The 15,358-nt window shown below is 43.8% G+C and overlaps 1 protein-coding gene across 1 annotated transcript; it reads left to right on the top strand.

Moving 5' to 3' along the window:
* Positions 1-530: 530 nt before the first annotated feature.
* On the top strand, positions 531-7,713 carry LOC103800380 (xanthine dehydrogenase/oxidase-like; the record flags this gene model as incomplete). Its single annotated transcript, XM_009072756.1, has 7 exons — positions 531-605; positions 1,421-1,473; positions 2,632-2,746; positions 3,396-3,461; positions 5,171-5,359; positions 6,456-6,623; positions 7,385-7,713. Coding segments are annotated over 7 exons (717 nt in total), but the record flags the coding sequence as incomplete, so codon positions are not given.
* Positions 7,714-15,358: the final 7,645 nt, after the last annotated feature.

The raw sequence follows: 15,358 nt of genomic DNA, 5'->3' as shown, positions 1-15,358 counted from the left end.
TATATATGCAAGATGTGTGATTTTCCATTGGAAAGTGGAATTTAGTACTGGTCATTTCCAGTTTAAAAGAAAAGGATAAGTATAACTTGTGAAGCAAAATCATCAGGCTGTTTTTATTCTCTGCACAGCTTGTCTGAGAAGGCTGAATTTTGGCAAGAATTTTTTTTTTACAGGACCATATGTATGATATGCTAAGATGTCCTGCTATGACTTGGTACAGATAAAGTTAATGCATAAAAGGGTGGACTTCTGATATTTTGTGTCATGGTCCAAAAGGTTCTGTGCCAAATTTGGGATTCCTTTCTGCTATCAGCACAGCCCATCTCCTCTAAAATTCCTTTCAGTCAACATTTCTTCCTATATAGCAAAACATCTGTTAGTCAACTTTGTTCCTTTTTATGATATGCCAAAGTCCTAAAAGACAATATTGATTTAAACAGAAGGTTCTTCGAAACTCTTATAGGGCTCTTCATACTATAAGCCAACTTTTCAAATCTTAAAATATTTCTTTTCTCTCTCTTTGTTTCCAGAATGCGTGTCAGACTATCCTAAAAAGACTTGAGCCAATCAAACAGTCTAATCCCAAAGGATCCTGGGAAAACTGGGTAAGCTGTTTGTATCTGTCATGAGACAAGTGGACATAGTCAGATTGTTTTAACTGGCAAACCATATGTGCAGATGTATCCTCCAGGCCTTCTGCATCTTGCTAGCATAGATTTGAGAAGAGACAGTGTAACACAAACCAGGCAGTGGTTTCCAAGTAACCAAAGGTCGCCCCCAAAAATCAGTTATTACTTTAATACAGAGATTTCTCTAAATTCTGGGGCCTGCCTATGACAAACTTCATCAAATAAAAATCTTGAGTGGTTACATGTATCTTTCTAGTCAGGCCGTAGTCTTGGACAGAAGGAAACCTAATTTTTAAAGAAGGGATTCTGTGACAAAGGCGAGTCTTTGTTGAGCTGCCATTCACCCCCTGTAGTGTTCCTTGGCTGTAATATCTCTGTACCCTCAATGAGAAGAGATTGGTGTGCTGTAAGGCTCTGTTTTTCATGGGAGGAGCTTCTGGTTTGTGATTTGGAAGTCAGGACAGCATTTCCCTTGGCCTCCCTGAAGTTGAAATGACCTGGCAATTTAACCTTTGTCTCTGAGTCTAAAAGTCTAACCTCTAGCAGAGAGCCAAACAAACAAAAGCAAGTCTTATCCTCTGCCAATGGTCAAGTTCTGCCCTTGATAGCTGCTGATGGGGCTATTTGTTGAATCATAATGTTTCCCTTGGTACTGCTGGTGTTGAGTAGCATGACAGCTGCCTGTCACTTGTCACCTTCTATTCGTGGTCTCCTGGAAATGCTTTTGGGTAGCTGTTTTGCAGGGACTGGTTGGACATTGACTGCTTACAAACTCTTTTCCACTTTGCCAGATTAAAACCGCCTATGAGAGCTGTATTAGCCTGTCGGCCACAGGGTTTTATAGGTGAGTGAAAATTCATGCTGCAGAGGCACAGATATTACTCAATAGTATGGATTGCATCTAGGGAAATTCTGGGAGGATTTACTGCTCGTTTACCCCTCTTGCTGCTCTAGCTTAGGGCTGCATTCTCTGTCCTATCTCGGAATGGTAAACTGAGAACAACACTCGTGGCTAGGGAGAATCAGTTCCTGATGGAGCACAACTCTTGGGGCCAAGTTTGGACCTTGTATAAATCTGGAGTAGATCTTGCTGACCTTGGTCTGAAAGGCCATAAATGAAATCAGAGCTTTGCCTGGGGCTGTGCCCTGTGTCAGCCTCGTGACTTAGTGTTGCACTGGAACTGCCATACAGGATAAAAGAGGGCAAGGTTTATCTGTGAGAACAAAGCTACATATGACAACTGGCTGCAGGGGTATCCTGTCTGTTGTGCATGGTCAGATTACCAGTGTTTCAGTTTCATTCCCCACTTCAAACTCTTCCTGGTTCCTGGGTAGTTCTGAAGTGAGGGACCTCTCTTTGTCAGCTTTACTGCTAGAGGAAAACAGAGATCCATCATCTTTGAGGCAGAGGGGTTGACACAAATAACTAAACACAATGCTGAGAAGAATTTATTTAAGACTAAAATACACTATGAGCTCATTTCTGTTGCATTTCTGCAATGTGTTTTTCTCTTAACCAAGTGACTCTCAGTATTTTAATAAACTAGTTTTCAGACAAATTATGAATAGACAGATAGATAAAAAGCTTGCAATGAACTATGCTTAAAATGCATTTTTTTACTTAATCCAGTTTCTGGTTCAGCCTTGATTATGTTCTGAAATTTAATGGCCCCCAAGAAATGTTAAACTGCACTTTCAAAGCAAAAGATTTGCTACATGATTGGTGAGAATGAGTTTTTAATAGTTTATAATAGTTGTCACAAGCCCTGAGATTCATGGGAAAATAAAGATGGCTAAAATAGTTTGATAGTTTCAATCAGGTTTTGGAATACAGAGCAGCTTTAGCAGATTTCTATTTGTAGTTGTTTGCACTCTTCTTTTCTCTATGGGCTTGATGGAAGGAATGAAACAAAAGTGAATAAGGACTTTTGATAAGTTGTGATGTGGTTGCATTTGTTTTGTTCATGGAATGAAATGTGGCTTTGTTTTTCTTTTTATCAAGAATTCCTGACGTTGGCTATGACTTTGAAAGGAACGAAGGGAAACCATTCTCCTACTTCAGTTATGGTGTTGCTTGCTCTGAGGTTGAGATAGATTGCCTGACAGGTGACCATAAGGTGAGGAGGTCAACAATGAAATAGCTCTCAGTGTTCTGGTAAAGAAAATGTTCATAGCGAGTTAGAAAAATTACTGGGTGTCAGCCTGTTCCTAGCTGTGTCATTGGTCTGGTGTGACCTTCAGTAAATTTCTTAACTTCTCTGTTCCACAGTGCAACAAGCCATAAAGTATAATAAAACTATAATTATCTACCCTGAGGGGGTTTTAGGTGGCTTAATGAATGATTGCAAAAGTTATTGGATTTGGTTAAGAGATAGTAGCACTGTGTTAGCATAGAAGTACAGAAACATGCTGGAATTGAGTTAATCATTAAAATTAGCATTGAAGAGAGAAAGAAAGAGAGAAAGAGAGAAAGAAAAATAGATTCATCAGAATCTGACCTACTTTATTATGCTCAGGCACCGAGCACTGATGTCAGCAGCTTGAAATTAGTAATAATTGGGTCCATTGGATCTCTGAGGAAAAGTGCAGTGAGTTCCTTTATTTAATTTAAGGGTGGAGTCAGATTAAAAGTCAGTATGAAGAGTTGAGCTGAGATAGATTTTTGAACACTGACAGTGTGGGATAGTGGTTGGAGACATTACTCCTCCTCACACAAGACTTTCAATTGTCTGTGCTGATTTATCCTTCATTTCTGGTTTTTTTTAGAACATTCGCACAGACATTGTTATGGATGTTGGTACCAGCCTGAACCCAGCCATAGATATAGGACAGGTAAGTGAAATAGTGCTGCTATTTCCACCATATTAAAGTGATCACACCACTCTCAGTCTTTTCTATTTATTATCCCTCTCCAGGTTGTACCTTTGCAAACACAGCCTTTTAAACTTGGCACAGAATTGTCTAGGGAAATATCCTGTTGTTTGGTTTTGGGGTTTTATTCCTTAGATATTAAAACTAGAGGATATTGTCCAGTTACCACCACATTGATATTTTTCAGCATCTGCCTTGCCTAAGAAATGAATCTAGATAATAATAATATGGTTGAATGATCCCATCTCAGGTTATTCAACCCTAGTTGAATCAGTTTCTACAGTGTGACATGTGAGACTAAGTTCCACGCCTGGTTTTTATGCTCCTATCTGTCAATATTAAGTAGCATTTAATTCAGTGAAAATTCAGTGACTGAAGAGTTAGGGTGATAGATTCTGTCTTCCAGCTACTGCTGTGTAGAGTTCTGAACAGGAAGTTGAAGCAGTCACTTATCTTGCAAATTCCTTGGGCAGGGACAAGCTTAGTTCAATATTTTGTGCAGTAATAATCATAATAACTCTCAGCAAATAAAGGTAATAAACACAGGGTTGTTTGATAGACCAAGAGATAAGTCATTAGACATTTGCAAATGCTTATCTAGCCAACTTAGCTCACTTGCTAAAATCTTGACATTGACATAGTGTAACTCTGGTGAAACTGCTGCAGGATTTCAGGTTTACAGGAGAGCATGACTTGCAGAGCTCTGCTATAACTAAAATGAAACCTATTTGAAAACAACATTTTTTCTGAAAAGACATTTTTGGAGGTGACCAAAGGGAGAAGAAGGCTTTCTGTCTTAGCAGCCTTTCAGTTTGGGTTTAGGAGTAAAAAGACTGGCTGTACAGAGCCTGTCAAAGAGATCTCAAATTCCTGTGTCCTTCCATGAATTGCTACAGAGGATCTGGGGGCACAGGAGAGAAAGGATGCTGTACGAGTGCAGGAACACAAGTACACAGATTGTGCCAAATCTTTAGACTGGTCTGACTCTCAGATATCCCACTGGGCACAAAGAGCAGGGCTGCTTCATGCAGGGTTGTTCAAGCACATCCTCTTCTCATAGCTGCTTCCCTTCTTTTTTACATTTTAAAAATATTATTTTTTCTTCTAAAATTTACAGTAGAGAAAATATGCAAAGAAGTCTTCGGTACTTGAATGGATATGGGAGTGGTTTTGCAGGTGTCTGTGCTGGTGACCTGAGAATATGCAGCACTTAGGAAAGCATTTATACTGAAAAAGAAAGTGTAAAATAGGTTGTCTGCAGATCGTTAACCTTTAGTCCTTTTAATCTGCTTGTCCTTTGAATTATCAGCAAGTGCAACTCATTCACTGTTACCTACCTGGGAAGGAATCAATATTTTAGCATTGAATTTTTTTTTCTTCCTTCATCAGAAAATTCCTGTCCTGTGTTTACAGAAAATCTGTTTGTTGTATTTGTAAATTTTTTCACCTGCCAGGAAAGTGCAGCCACAATTATGTAGGAACACAGGAATTGTGCCAAGGTGCCAAGCTGTACTCAGCAGAAGGGACAAGGGTTTAGAGATTGAAAGAGGGACATTAGTCAGGAGTGGGGGGGTGTTGAAAACACTGGTGGATGTCATCACTGTTTGTTCTTGTGCAGGGAAGGATACCAAAAGCAAAAAGAATGTAACCTTGTTTGGGTGTGTTTGTAGATAGAAGGAGCGTTTGTCCAAGGCCTTGGGCTCTTCACCATGGAAGAGCTGCGCTATTCTCCTGAAGGGAACTTGTACACTCGAGGGCCTGGGATGTATAAAATCCCAGCATTTGGAGATATCCCAACAGAATTCTATGTGTCTCTTCTTCGTGACTGCCCGAACAGCAAAGCTGTTTACTCATCCAAGGTATGTCTGTCAGATCTGTAGGTCTCTTCATGCTCTATAATACTGTGAAACAGAGTGTGATAAAGTAACAATTCTGTGTGTCTAAATAGTTCATCTTGTTATGCTGTCTTTATTCTGGGGTCAGGATGTTTTCCCATTTCTTGCCAGAAATATGTATACTATCATTTACAGTCAGGAAGAACTGAAATAACCTGCACATTGCTGCCCTGATTGTACATTAGACAGAACTGAAGCAGCTTGACTGTGCCAGTTCTGCTGCAACAGAGGCTGCCAGCCTCCACCTACATGTCAGCTCCCTGGCTGCCTTTCCTGGGCATATAATATTTCCAGCAGTGTCATTTCCCCAGATCTGATATATCAAGAACTTGTGTCTGAGTTTTCATGTTTTGCTTTCTTTACTGTTTTAGAGTGCTCGTATTGCCCTTAAAGTTCTATCATTAACCCACGAGTCCTTCAGCTGTTTGAAGGACTGTTCTCTGACTGCAGAGAACAGCACAGAGTCAGTGATATTCTCTGCAGTCAGAGCAGGCCTGGATGGATGGCACCAGTGAATAATTTACTTTACTTCAACAGAGCCACCCAGAGAGAGGCCACCCAGCATCGTTATCTGTTTATGCCTGGCCTGCCTCCTTACAGTTTCCCATTTCCCTTTCATCCACAAAGACAATCAACTTTTGGGGTCATTAGAGCCGATGACAGAATTAAGAAAAAAGGAGTTGTCAGGGGCCTCAGTACTAACTAATACTTGTGTAATCCCTGCTGGTTTGCCAGGGCCTTCAGTGGTGGAGCATCACGCTCTCTGCCCAGACAGGTCACCACTGCCTTATCTGAATTCCCTTTGCTGTATTTTAGCATCATCTAAAAGGTTATGGGAACAAGTTAGCCCCTTTTTCCTTCATAACAGCCTTGCTGTGTCAGAAAGCTTGTTTTCATCCTGTTTCTCCTTTAAATGGACTAAGGGTTGTTTTAGCTCAGTCTTTCTTCACTGATCACACCTGGCAGACTGGAGACTGTTTTAGCTTCATGTTTCTTCACTTGAGCATATCTAGCAGACTGAAGTTCACTCAAGCCTTACTCGTGCTTGTGCTCTGTCTAGGCTGTAGGAGAACCACCTCTGTTCCTGTCTGCCTCAGTGTTTTATGCCATCAAAGATGCCATCTACTCAGCAAGGAAGGACTCTGGCCTGACTGAACCATTCAGGCTGGACAGCCCTGCCACCCCAGAGAGGATCCGCAATGCTTGCGTGGACATGTTCACCAAAATGGTAACAGCCTCTGGTTTCCCAGTCTGCTCCCTAGCCAGCCAACCCCATGTGGAGTGTTTGTGCTGCTCACAGTGGTCCAGGACCAGGATTAGAGCAGGATTTGTGGCTGTGCTTAAGTAGATGGTTTTTATTTCATGGGTGTTATCCTTGATTTAACATGCCACCAACTGTGAGACAAATCCACAGACCAGCATGCTAGGGCTCCCATTGCAGGAAGAGCTCTTGTACAGTATCACTGAAGTTGCAGTCCATCCCTCTACCATCCAAGTGTTGTCCTTAGGTCAAAGGCACTGACTGCTTGTCCTGGTGCTCCTGACTATCATCTCTCAGGGAATCATCATCACTAACATATGGTTAAGGCTACTCCGTGATTTAGTGGTGTCTCTCAGGGAGGGAGGGAGAGAAAAGTATTACTGAACATACCCACTCCTTCTGATTATTAAGGCCTCAGGAGTCTCCCTAGAGGCTCTGGGCATGATCTGAAGTAGTGTCACTGTCTCTTCATGGGCTCCTCCTCTGTCACAGTGTTGTCAAAGGACTTCATAGGACTCAACAGGAGCTGACCATCAGGCCTTCAGCTAGATCCAGGCACAGCCTCTGACCCAAGTGTCATGAGACAGACATCTCTGTGTTTTGAAAGGCTGGGATAGGAGCTCATCTTCACTAGTACAAAGTCAGCTGCCTCAAAAGGAGAGTGGGACATACTGAATCCTGGTCAGGACCCTCATTTGTTGCTAAGTCAATTTTTTTTCTCTTTACAGTGTCCTTCTGCTGAGCCAGGCACCTTTAAACCATGGTCTGTGCGTGTGTGAAAGGAAAGTTTGAGAAGCAAACTGCTGAAACTGAGCTTACACCAGAGGGACCACAAGGCAGTAGGACTATAATGGACAAAAAGATATCTGTGTTCATGTGGCTCACGCACTGATTCATGGAACTTTCACATTTAATTGTCCAATCATTGTTTTCCCTAGGAGAGGGAATTGCTGCCAGATTATAGCTGTGATGTAAATTCAAATGAAGAGTAAGTGGAAGGTGATGTTATCCAGGTGTAATTGAAAAATCTCACAGGTTTCTTTTAAAATTGCTGCAAGGATGTTTATTACCAGACAATATGAAATGGCAGGGTGGTTACTTTTTTTTCCTGCTGTGGGGAAAAGATAGACCACCTTGTGATGCTCTGCCAAGAAGGACTTAAGTGTGTTGAGCCCAGACATACAGTCCTCTAGCCAAGATAGGGGGAGGCGTAAGAGGCACCGAGGCCTGGACCCTGCTGTGTCCCCTCTGCACACAAAGTCAGATATATACCAGAGGAAGATGCGAAGGACTTTTGATGTTAGCTAATGAAGATCATCTTACCTGTGTTGCAAAAGTGTTTCAAAGGAAAACACTGAAATGTGACCAACAGCTGATTTACCCTAAGTTAAATGATGATTGCTTTGTCTGCACCGAGTCATTAATGAGATCTTAGTTCAAGTGCTACCTTGTCTTCTCTGATTAAAGATAAAAATGAGATATACCAAGAGGACTTCTAGCAAGATACTGTTTTGTTTGGCACAGCCTTTTCCTGTCCCACACCTCCACATCTTTCCACATCTTTTAAATAGCAAAGGACATCAGAGACCTTGCAATAACAGAGAAAGTTACTCACTGTTGTTCCCAAGGCAATTTATACCAGCCTAGGCAAGGGACAGGAGGAGGATGGGTGCAGCTGGGGATTAGCTGGCTCTGGGTGCCCTCTAGGGTCAATCCCTTGCTGTCATGCTATGGCCTTGCCTTCTTTTCAAGAGAAGTCTTCGTTTTGCTGAATGTAAGAGAATGGGTACAGTTTGCTATGGGAAGTGCTTGTCTGAAAAATGTGCTGACTATGTGATGGCCTGGTGTCATCTGGGTTGAATACATTTTTCATGCTGGATTTAGTGCTGGGCATCCCCTTGACAGGTTTTGCCACTGTCAGATTTAACACTAGCATCGTGTTATCTCTAGATGATGTCAGCCATGTACTGTGCCTACTTATCATTTGCAAACTTTTATCTGTTTCTCTGGCTCACAGCTTTATGAAATGGTCCTTTTTCTATTTTTTTGCACTCCTAGGGCCATCAAAAATATGGTGCAAGAGGATGTAACTCCATTGCCTTATATAAAATTTTGCTCACATACAAACTGCTTAAAATTGGTCTCCATCTTAGGACTGGACAATGTATGCTCAGTGTGAAATAATTTTTGAAGCACTCCAGGGTATATTGCTTGGAAATGTGTAGATCTATTTCTCAGCTTAAAATATTATGGTTCTACCATCTAGAAGAAGGAAATTTGTATATGTGAGTTGCAGGAAGTATTTTGTGCCTGCTGGGCTTGCTATCTAATTCTTTTATTAATTGAAATACAATACTGGTGTTTCTTAAGTTCTGAAGTACTGGGCAAGAACACATTTTTGTTTTTTCCTAAAAGCTGGCAGTACATAAAAAACCTCTTAGAGAAGAAAACGTGATAATTTATGTGCAAGAACAGCTATTGAGCCTGTGTATCCACATTCCTGGATTTCCAGGAAGGGCTGCAAAATACAAAGTCTGTAAGGTAGATTAGTATTGGCACTGTTTGTGACATCCACCTTATGGGATTGCTGGACATGCTCAGCCCAGGCTAAGGAGAAATACAAAGGGAAGGTAATATGTGTTAATGCACAGCATGGGGAGCTACAGGCAGAGTGTGATATCAAGGAGCTTCCAGTGTCATCCCACGGGAAAGCCACAAGTGTTCACAAGAGGCCTCCTACCTGTGGGGGTCCTGGGATGTGTTGGGGTCACTAACAGGATGAGTAAGTGCTCTTTATCCCCTGTGGTTCTGGGAGCACGTTTTTCATCACTTCAGAATTGGTTTGTGGTGTCTCACATAGCCACAGTGACTGCCTGGTCAGGTGGAATTTTTTTAAATTAGATATCTCAAGTCTCTCTTTTGCTATTTGCTTTGTGTGTTAACTGGAAGTGTATTATTTGCCAAGTTCAGTGTACACACAGTGGTCAGAGCAGGCTGTTTTGTGCAGACCTCAGCTTGTGAAGCAATCACTTCAGAATTGGTTTGTGGTGTCTCACATAGCCACAGTGACTGCCTGGTCAGGTGGAATTTTTTTAAATTAGATATCTCAAGTCTCTCTTTTGCTATTTGCTTTGTGTGTTAACTGGAAGTGTATTATTTGCCAAGTTCAGTGTACACACAGTGGTCAGAGCAGGCTGTTTTGTGCAGACCTCAGCTTGTGAAGCAATTTATCCTACAAGTAAGTCACTAGGCACCAGTCCTTGCTCTCAAGCCCACTCCAGCTCAGGGCTCTCTTACCACTTTTGTCACTAGCTGATGGACAGAGAAAACACCTTTGAATGTAAACTATATCAAACACCTGGAGAGGGTATGGTATAAAATCAGAGTTGCAAAGTAATTACAGAAACTGGTTTTGAAAGTGTAGGGGAAAAAGGAAGCTTAGAGGATAATTGGAATTTGCAGAAAGATCATCGTGGGCAAGACAGGGACCCTTAAGAAACATGAAGCCAAGATTTTCATGTCACTTCTCAGTATCTTAACATTTCATACCTTTGCTTTCCCATGGAACTAAGTGCTAGGCACCTTAGGGAAGGACTGGGACCTGCTCTGGAGGGCTGACAGGAAGAGAAGGTACTGCTATAGGATCTCTGACTTAAGACATGTTCTGCACTACAAAGATGTCAGAGAACAACTCTCCTGCCGTGAGTGCACAGCACTGTCCTCTGCCAGGTGTTGTCAGATTTCTTCACGCACATCTCACTGCATGGGATTTCAGCTCACAGCCACTGAAGAGAAAGCTACTTATGAAGAGAAAAACACTCTTTTTCTAGGACTTTCCAGTGAAATACATCATGAATGCAAGACTAATTTAATTACATATAATTGAAAATTTGCTGCTTCTTTCCCTCCAGAACTGTAACCTCAGAAAAAGAACTATACCATCTTGCTAGACAGTAAAGTACTGCGTACAATAAAGGCATTTAAGTAGTAATTGCTGTAGCTGGATAGTTTGTGGGAGGGTGAAAGGAGACCAGCTGATCTGATCTTGTAATGCTATTAATTGCGTGTCCCTTGATGAGAGAGGGAGGTCAAGATTTTGGTAATCGTTTTAGGTCAGTTCTAATCAACAGTTTTCACTATCATTCTTTAATGAGCATTGTCAAATTGATGTCCTTGTTACATGAATGTATGCAGAATTATCTGTGAATGTCACAACACTACACAATAAAGCTGCTAAATATTCTGGAAACTAGTATGCTACGGCAAAATCTGTCGTGATTTGAAAGCTGGACAACTTCAGCTCATCCTTGGTGTTCGTTTGGCAAAGATGGACTTTTCCAGAGGCTGTGAGTCAGATCAGCTCAGTGATCAAGGCTGGGAGAGGGCGGGTGGTTGCTTCAGGATACCCAGGCAGATGAAGCAGTGAGTCAGCTGGAGAGCTTGGGCTTCCATCTGGTCACACTGGCAGCCAAGTCCAAAAGAAAGGCAGTAGGAGCTTACAGTAGCTGCATCCTGTTTTCCACAGCAGCACAGTGACTCATCCTCATGCTGTATCTAGCCACCTCCACAGGGCCCACCAGCTGCTGAGACAAGGTGGATGGTGGTCTGTCTGCATGATGTGGCTGGTACCTGGTCCAGACTGACATGTCCTTGTCTCAGTGCTAGTGCACAGAGTGGAAAGCTGCCCTTGGCACATTTGAGTTGGCTTTGGCCCATCTGAGTCAGCCCTGTAATGGGACAAGCCAAACTCAAAACTTGTGAATGGAGCAAGCATTCTTGAGCCTAAAAATGTAGGAGATGTTCAGGTTGTAAAACAGGAGCAGAACACACAGAACAGGTAAGACCAAATTATGGGCCATCTGGGCCAAGCCTGGCCTTCCCTGAGCATGAAAATACTGGGGACATCACCAGTGGTTCCCTGGGAGGGGGTGCTGCCCTGTGTCATATCTCACCCACTTAAGCGGAATAGGGAGACTCCAGGTGACATGCTCCTTTTGGAGCACTTCTTGTATCTGTGTGGGGAGATCTATAATGAAGAAGATAATGCCAAACCTCTTGGCCCAAAAGGGAGCCCAGAATATGAAATGTCAGTGCAGGCAAAGCATGTGCGATGCTGCCGTGGTTTGCAGTAGGTCCAACCCACCCTCCCCCTAAAATCTAGTTTTGCTGAGAGCCATTTACCCTGTCACAGTTCAGTTCATGCAGTTTTCCAAGCCCCAGTACCACAAGTTTCCCTAGTACCTGTTCTTGTTGTGTTTAAACACAGTTCAACTGCATGAAGAGCTTTGACATCCCATCCTTGGCAGTGGTCTGCCTCGGCTCTCTGATGTGCCTTTTGGAGCTATGACATGGACAATGATGCCACATGTAGCTGTGAAGCAAAGGCCTGTCAGTATCTTGAGGTGCTTTTTGATTAATGCTCTCTTGAAACAGGTCCTCCAAATGGGCTGTTTCTACAAAGTGCTGAGGGGGTCTGACAGAAAACTGCTAGAAAATGGGAAAGCAGCAAGGTCCCAGCGGTAGAGACGAGACAGTTGTTTCTTCTGTTGGGCAGATAGCTCACTGAACATCTGCTCTGATAACCAGCTGTAGGTCCACTGCCCTTGGGTGTCGGTGAACTCTGACAAGAGGCTGTCTGTAGGCAGCCCAGCCCGCTGCAGCAGGTGGCCCAGCTCCTGCCTGAGGAAGCCAAACATCACCACGTAGTCATACTGGACGAGGCAGGGCCGGCAGAGGTTGACAAGCGGCTTCCAAGCCACACTGGCATTGTGCTGTCCACTGTCTAAAATGTCCTGAACAAAGCTGCTGAAGGATGTGCTGCTGCCCATGCCTTGCAGAAACATGGAGATCAGCCTCTGGAAAGGATCTCTGACAAAGAGCACTTTGGTGTAAGACCCTAACATGGCCTCTGTCTCTGTTTGGTTGAACTTGCTCAGCTGTGTCTCCTTAGTGTGCCATCGATGGTAGGGAAGAGGCACCGAGAGTGCCACATTTTCCCTCTCTAGCTTCTCCAAAAGCTGCTGCCATTCCTCCACCCCTGTTGACGGCACTAGGCAGTAGAGGAGGTCCAGCTTGGTGCTTACCCTCAAACTTGAAAGCAGGTACTCTCTCTCCTGCCAGCTCCTTGGCAGCGTGGTGACTTTGCCCGATTGGCTGCAGAAAGCTCTTAATCTCTTCTTCCTGAGTTGCTGAACGTGAAGGAAGGTGTCCAGTGTCAAAGTGAAGCCCTTCTCTGCCTTGTGGACCAGGTCATCTGGGAAACACCATTTGAAGATGGGGTTGAGGAAAGCCCATAGTGGACCTCTGCCCTCAGTCAGCCTCCCAGCATAGGATGCGGTGGCAGACTCTTTTCCAGTTATTCCAGTGTGGAAAGGATGATCCAGCATGAACAAAGAATAGGGGAAGGAGAAGAGAGACCAACCCTGCCTGACAAAGAGCTTGGTTTTGCTGGGAAATGGGTTTCTGTCCTCATGAATGTGCAAGTTTATGGGCACCCAGACCCTACTTTCCCCAAATTGCCATGTCTGACCCCTGATCTTGACTGTAGCTTTCTACAACAGTCAGAGAGACTGAGTCAGAGAGACCTCATTCTCCACTAAATCACAATTTTAGCTTTCAAATCCTCATTTCAACTGAGATGAGTTTACCAAAGAGTCAGAAACATTCTGTGAGACTGAAGAGCAGTAAATTGGTTTGTAGTTACAAATACATAATGTCCTGCAAAAGCTTTAGCATCTGTTAACTGGTTAACATCAGCTGTCAAATATATGTGAAAGCAAGGGATTATTCTTAATGGCTCAGGGTGGTTTAGGGATCCAAATGATGTAACTTCTTGCATCACTTCCATATGTAAATTTTTCTCTTGTAGATAAAAAGGCAAAAGCAAATAAAAAGCAAAAGCAAATAGAAGCAAAACGACAACAAAGTAAATACAAAAGAAAAAGTAAATACAAAGACTCTAAGATCTGGCTTAATTTCTCAAACTGGAGCTTTGCTATTTTCTCTTTATCATCTTATTTTTTTATGTGAAAAGGCCATAGTGGGTTTGAAAGCAGAATATTAATGCCTGCCTAGTTACTTTATTTTATTTAGCAGCAGCACATCTGCCTCATCTGCTTAGTGCAGGCATTTGGCAGTCCTGTGGAGAGAGTTAGTTTGATGATTTCTCCTGGGTCCTTGAGAAGCTAAATATTACCCACTGATTTGGGGAGGATTCAGGAAAGAGAAGCACAGTTAAATTAGGCAAAGGACACCAGGAACACAAGAAGAAACACAGTGGTGCCTGAAGCTATCCTGGGCTGCTCTTCCACTTGCCCAGCCCCAGACTGACAATGTCTGCAAAATCTAGTGCTAACTTTGCCCTGGAATGATGGGGACAGTAAGAAGGATGCATTTTTAGGCAAGAAATGCACTAATCACCAATATCCCTCCCCCTCCTACCTTCCCAACAGCATTTCACCCTTCCCAGCAAAGGTTTTGAGATTTACCTCCAGCAGCCTGACACCTGTTTTCCCCACCACACTTGAGATACAGCAAGGGCTTTCTCCACAAGCACTTTGCAAACAGTATTTTCTGTCCTGTAGGCATTTGCCCACCAAGAACCTCCAAAAGAAGCTCCAGGTCCTTTCCTTTGTGGCACAGAAATGCTATCAGCCATGCAGAACCTTCAAGGTGCCCACGCCTTACCTCCTTGGCTGCTGGCTGGGGTCTGGAGAAGCAGCTTCCAGCTCAGGAAGGCAGCCATGCCCAGGGCAGCTGAGATGGTGAGGCGTGGAAGAAAACGCATTTCTGGGGTGCTGGGACTGCACTGTATGTCCAACACTGTGCCAGAGAGCAGGTGGGGACCCAAAGGAAGGGTGTTGGAGAACCTCCTGTGTTTATTTAAACACACCCAAAGCTGGGTTAAAGTACTGTTTGGGCAGCAGCTTAGCTCGGGGCAGGGAAATGGCCTGAGGCACAAAACGGTGCCTCCTGCCCTAGTTTACAACATGAGTTTTTGAGGCAGAATCTGCCTCAAAGTCTGTGCCATCCTCAGCACTTGGTTATGCCAGATCACAGTGGTGCCTGTGAGAAATGTGCCCTGCATCCCTAGTCCTGTGCAGGGTCTTGCAGAGCCAGGTGGGACTAGATGTCCCTGGTCCCCTTTTACACCCTGTTCTCCGCTGGCTTTGGCACTCAGTGAGGCACTATTCCAGGCAATGCTTGCTGCTGCTGAAGAAGCAAGTGATGGGCCATGGGTCCTGCCTCTATGGCTCTGGGGGGGCTTTTGAGGTAGAAGCTGTGTCAGGGGAGGTGATGTGACAGGACACATCCAGTGCCATGTGGCAGGTCCAGGCACTGGAAGTGCTGAACTCTTGCCTGTGTCCTTTTTGCTGGGGGCCTGCTTAAAATTTGTGACTGCTGTGTGTTTTGGAAGAGCAGCCAGAGACCCCAGGCAATATAGAGGCCCATTACACCAATAAGGGTGTGGGCTCACACGCAGGCAGTCAGACACCCTGCACCTCCCCTTCACCAAGGAGACAGCCTTAATGGGGAAGACCAGGGCAAAGTGAACTGCAGCAGCCAGGGGAGTGTGACCTGCTTCCACCCAGCCCCACAGTTATCACAGCTACAAAGATTTCAGAATTGCAGAGCATTTATTTACAAATTGCTTTTTCATGGTGAGAGTTGCTACCTGCTGCCAGCAGCATCCCTCTGCCAGT

This window comes from Acanthisitta chloris, unplaced genomic scaffold (assembly GCF_000695815.1).
Source record: "Acanthisitta chloris isolate BGI_N310 unplaced genomic scaffold, ASM69581v1 scaffold26604, whole genome shotgun sequence".
Lineage (NCBI taxonomy): Eukaryota > Metazoa > Chordata > Aves > Passeriformes > Acanthisittidae > Acanthisitta > Acanthisitta chloris.
This window is presented reverse-complemented; position numbering and strand designations above follow the sequence as displayed.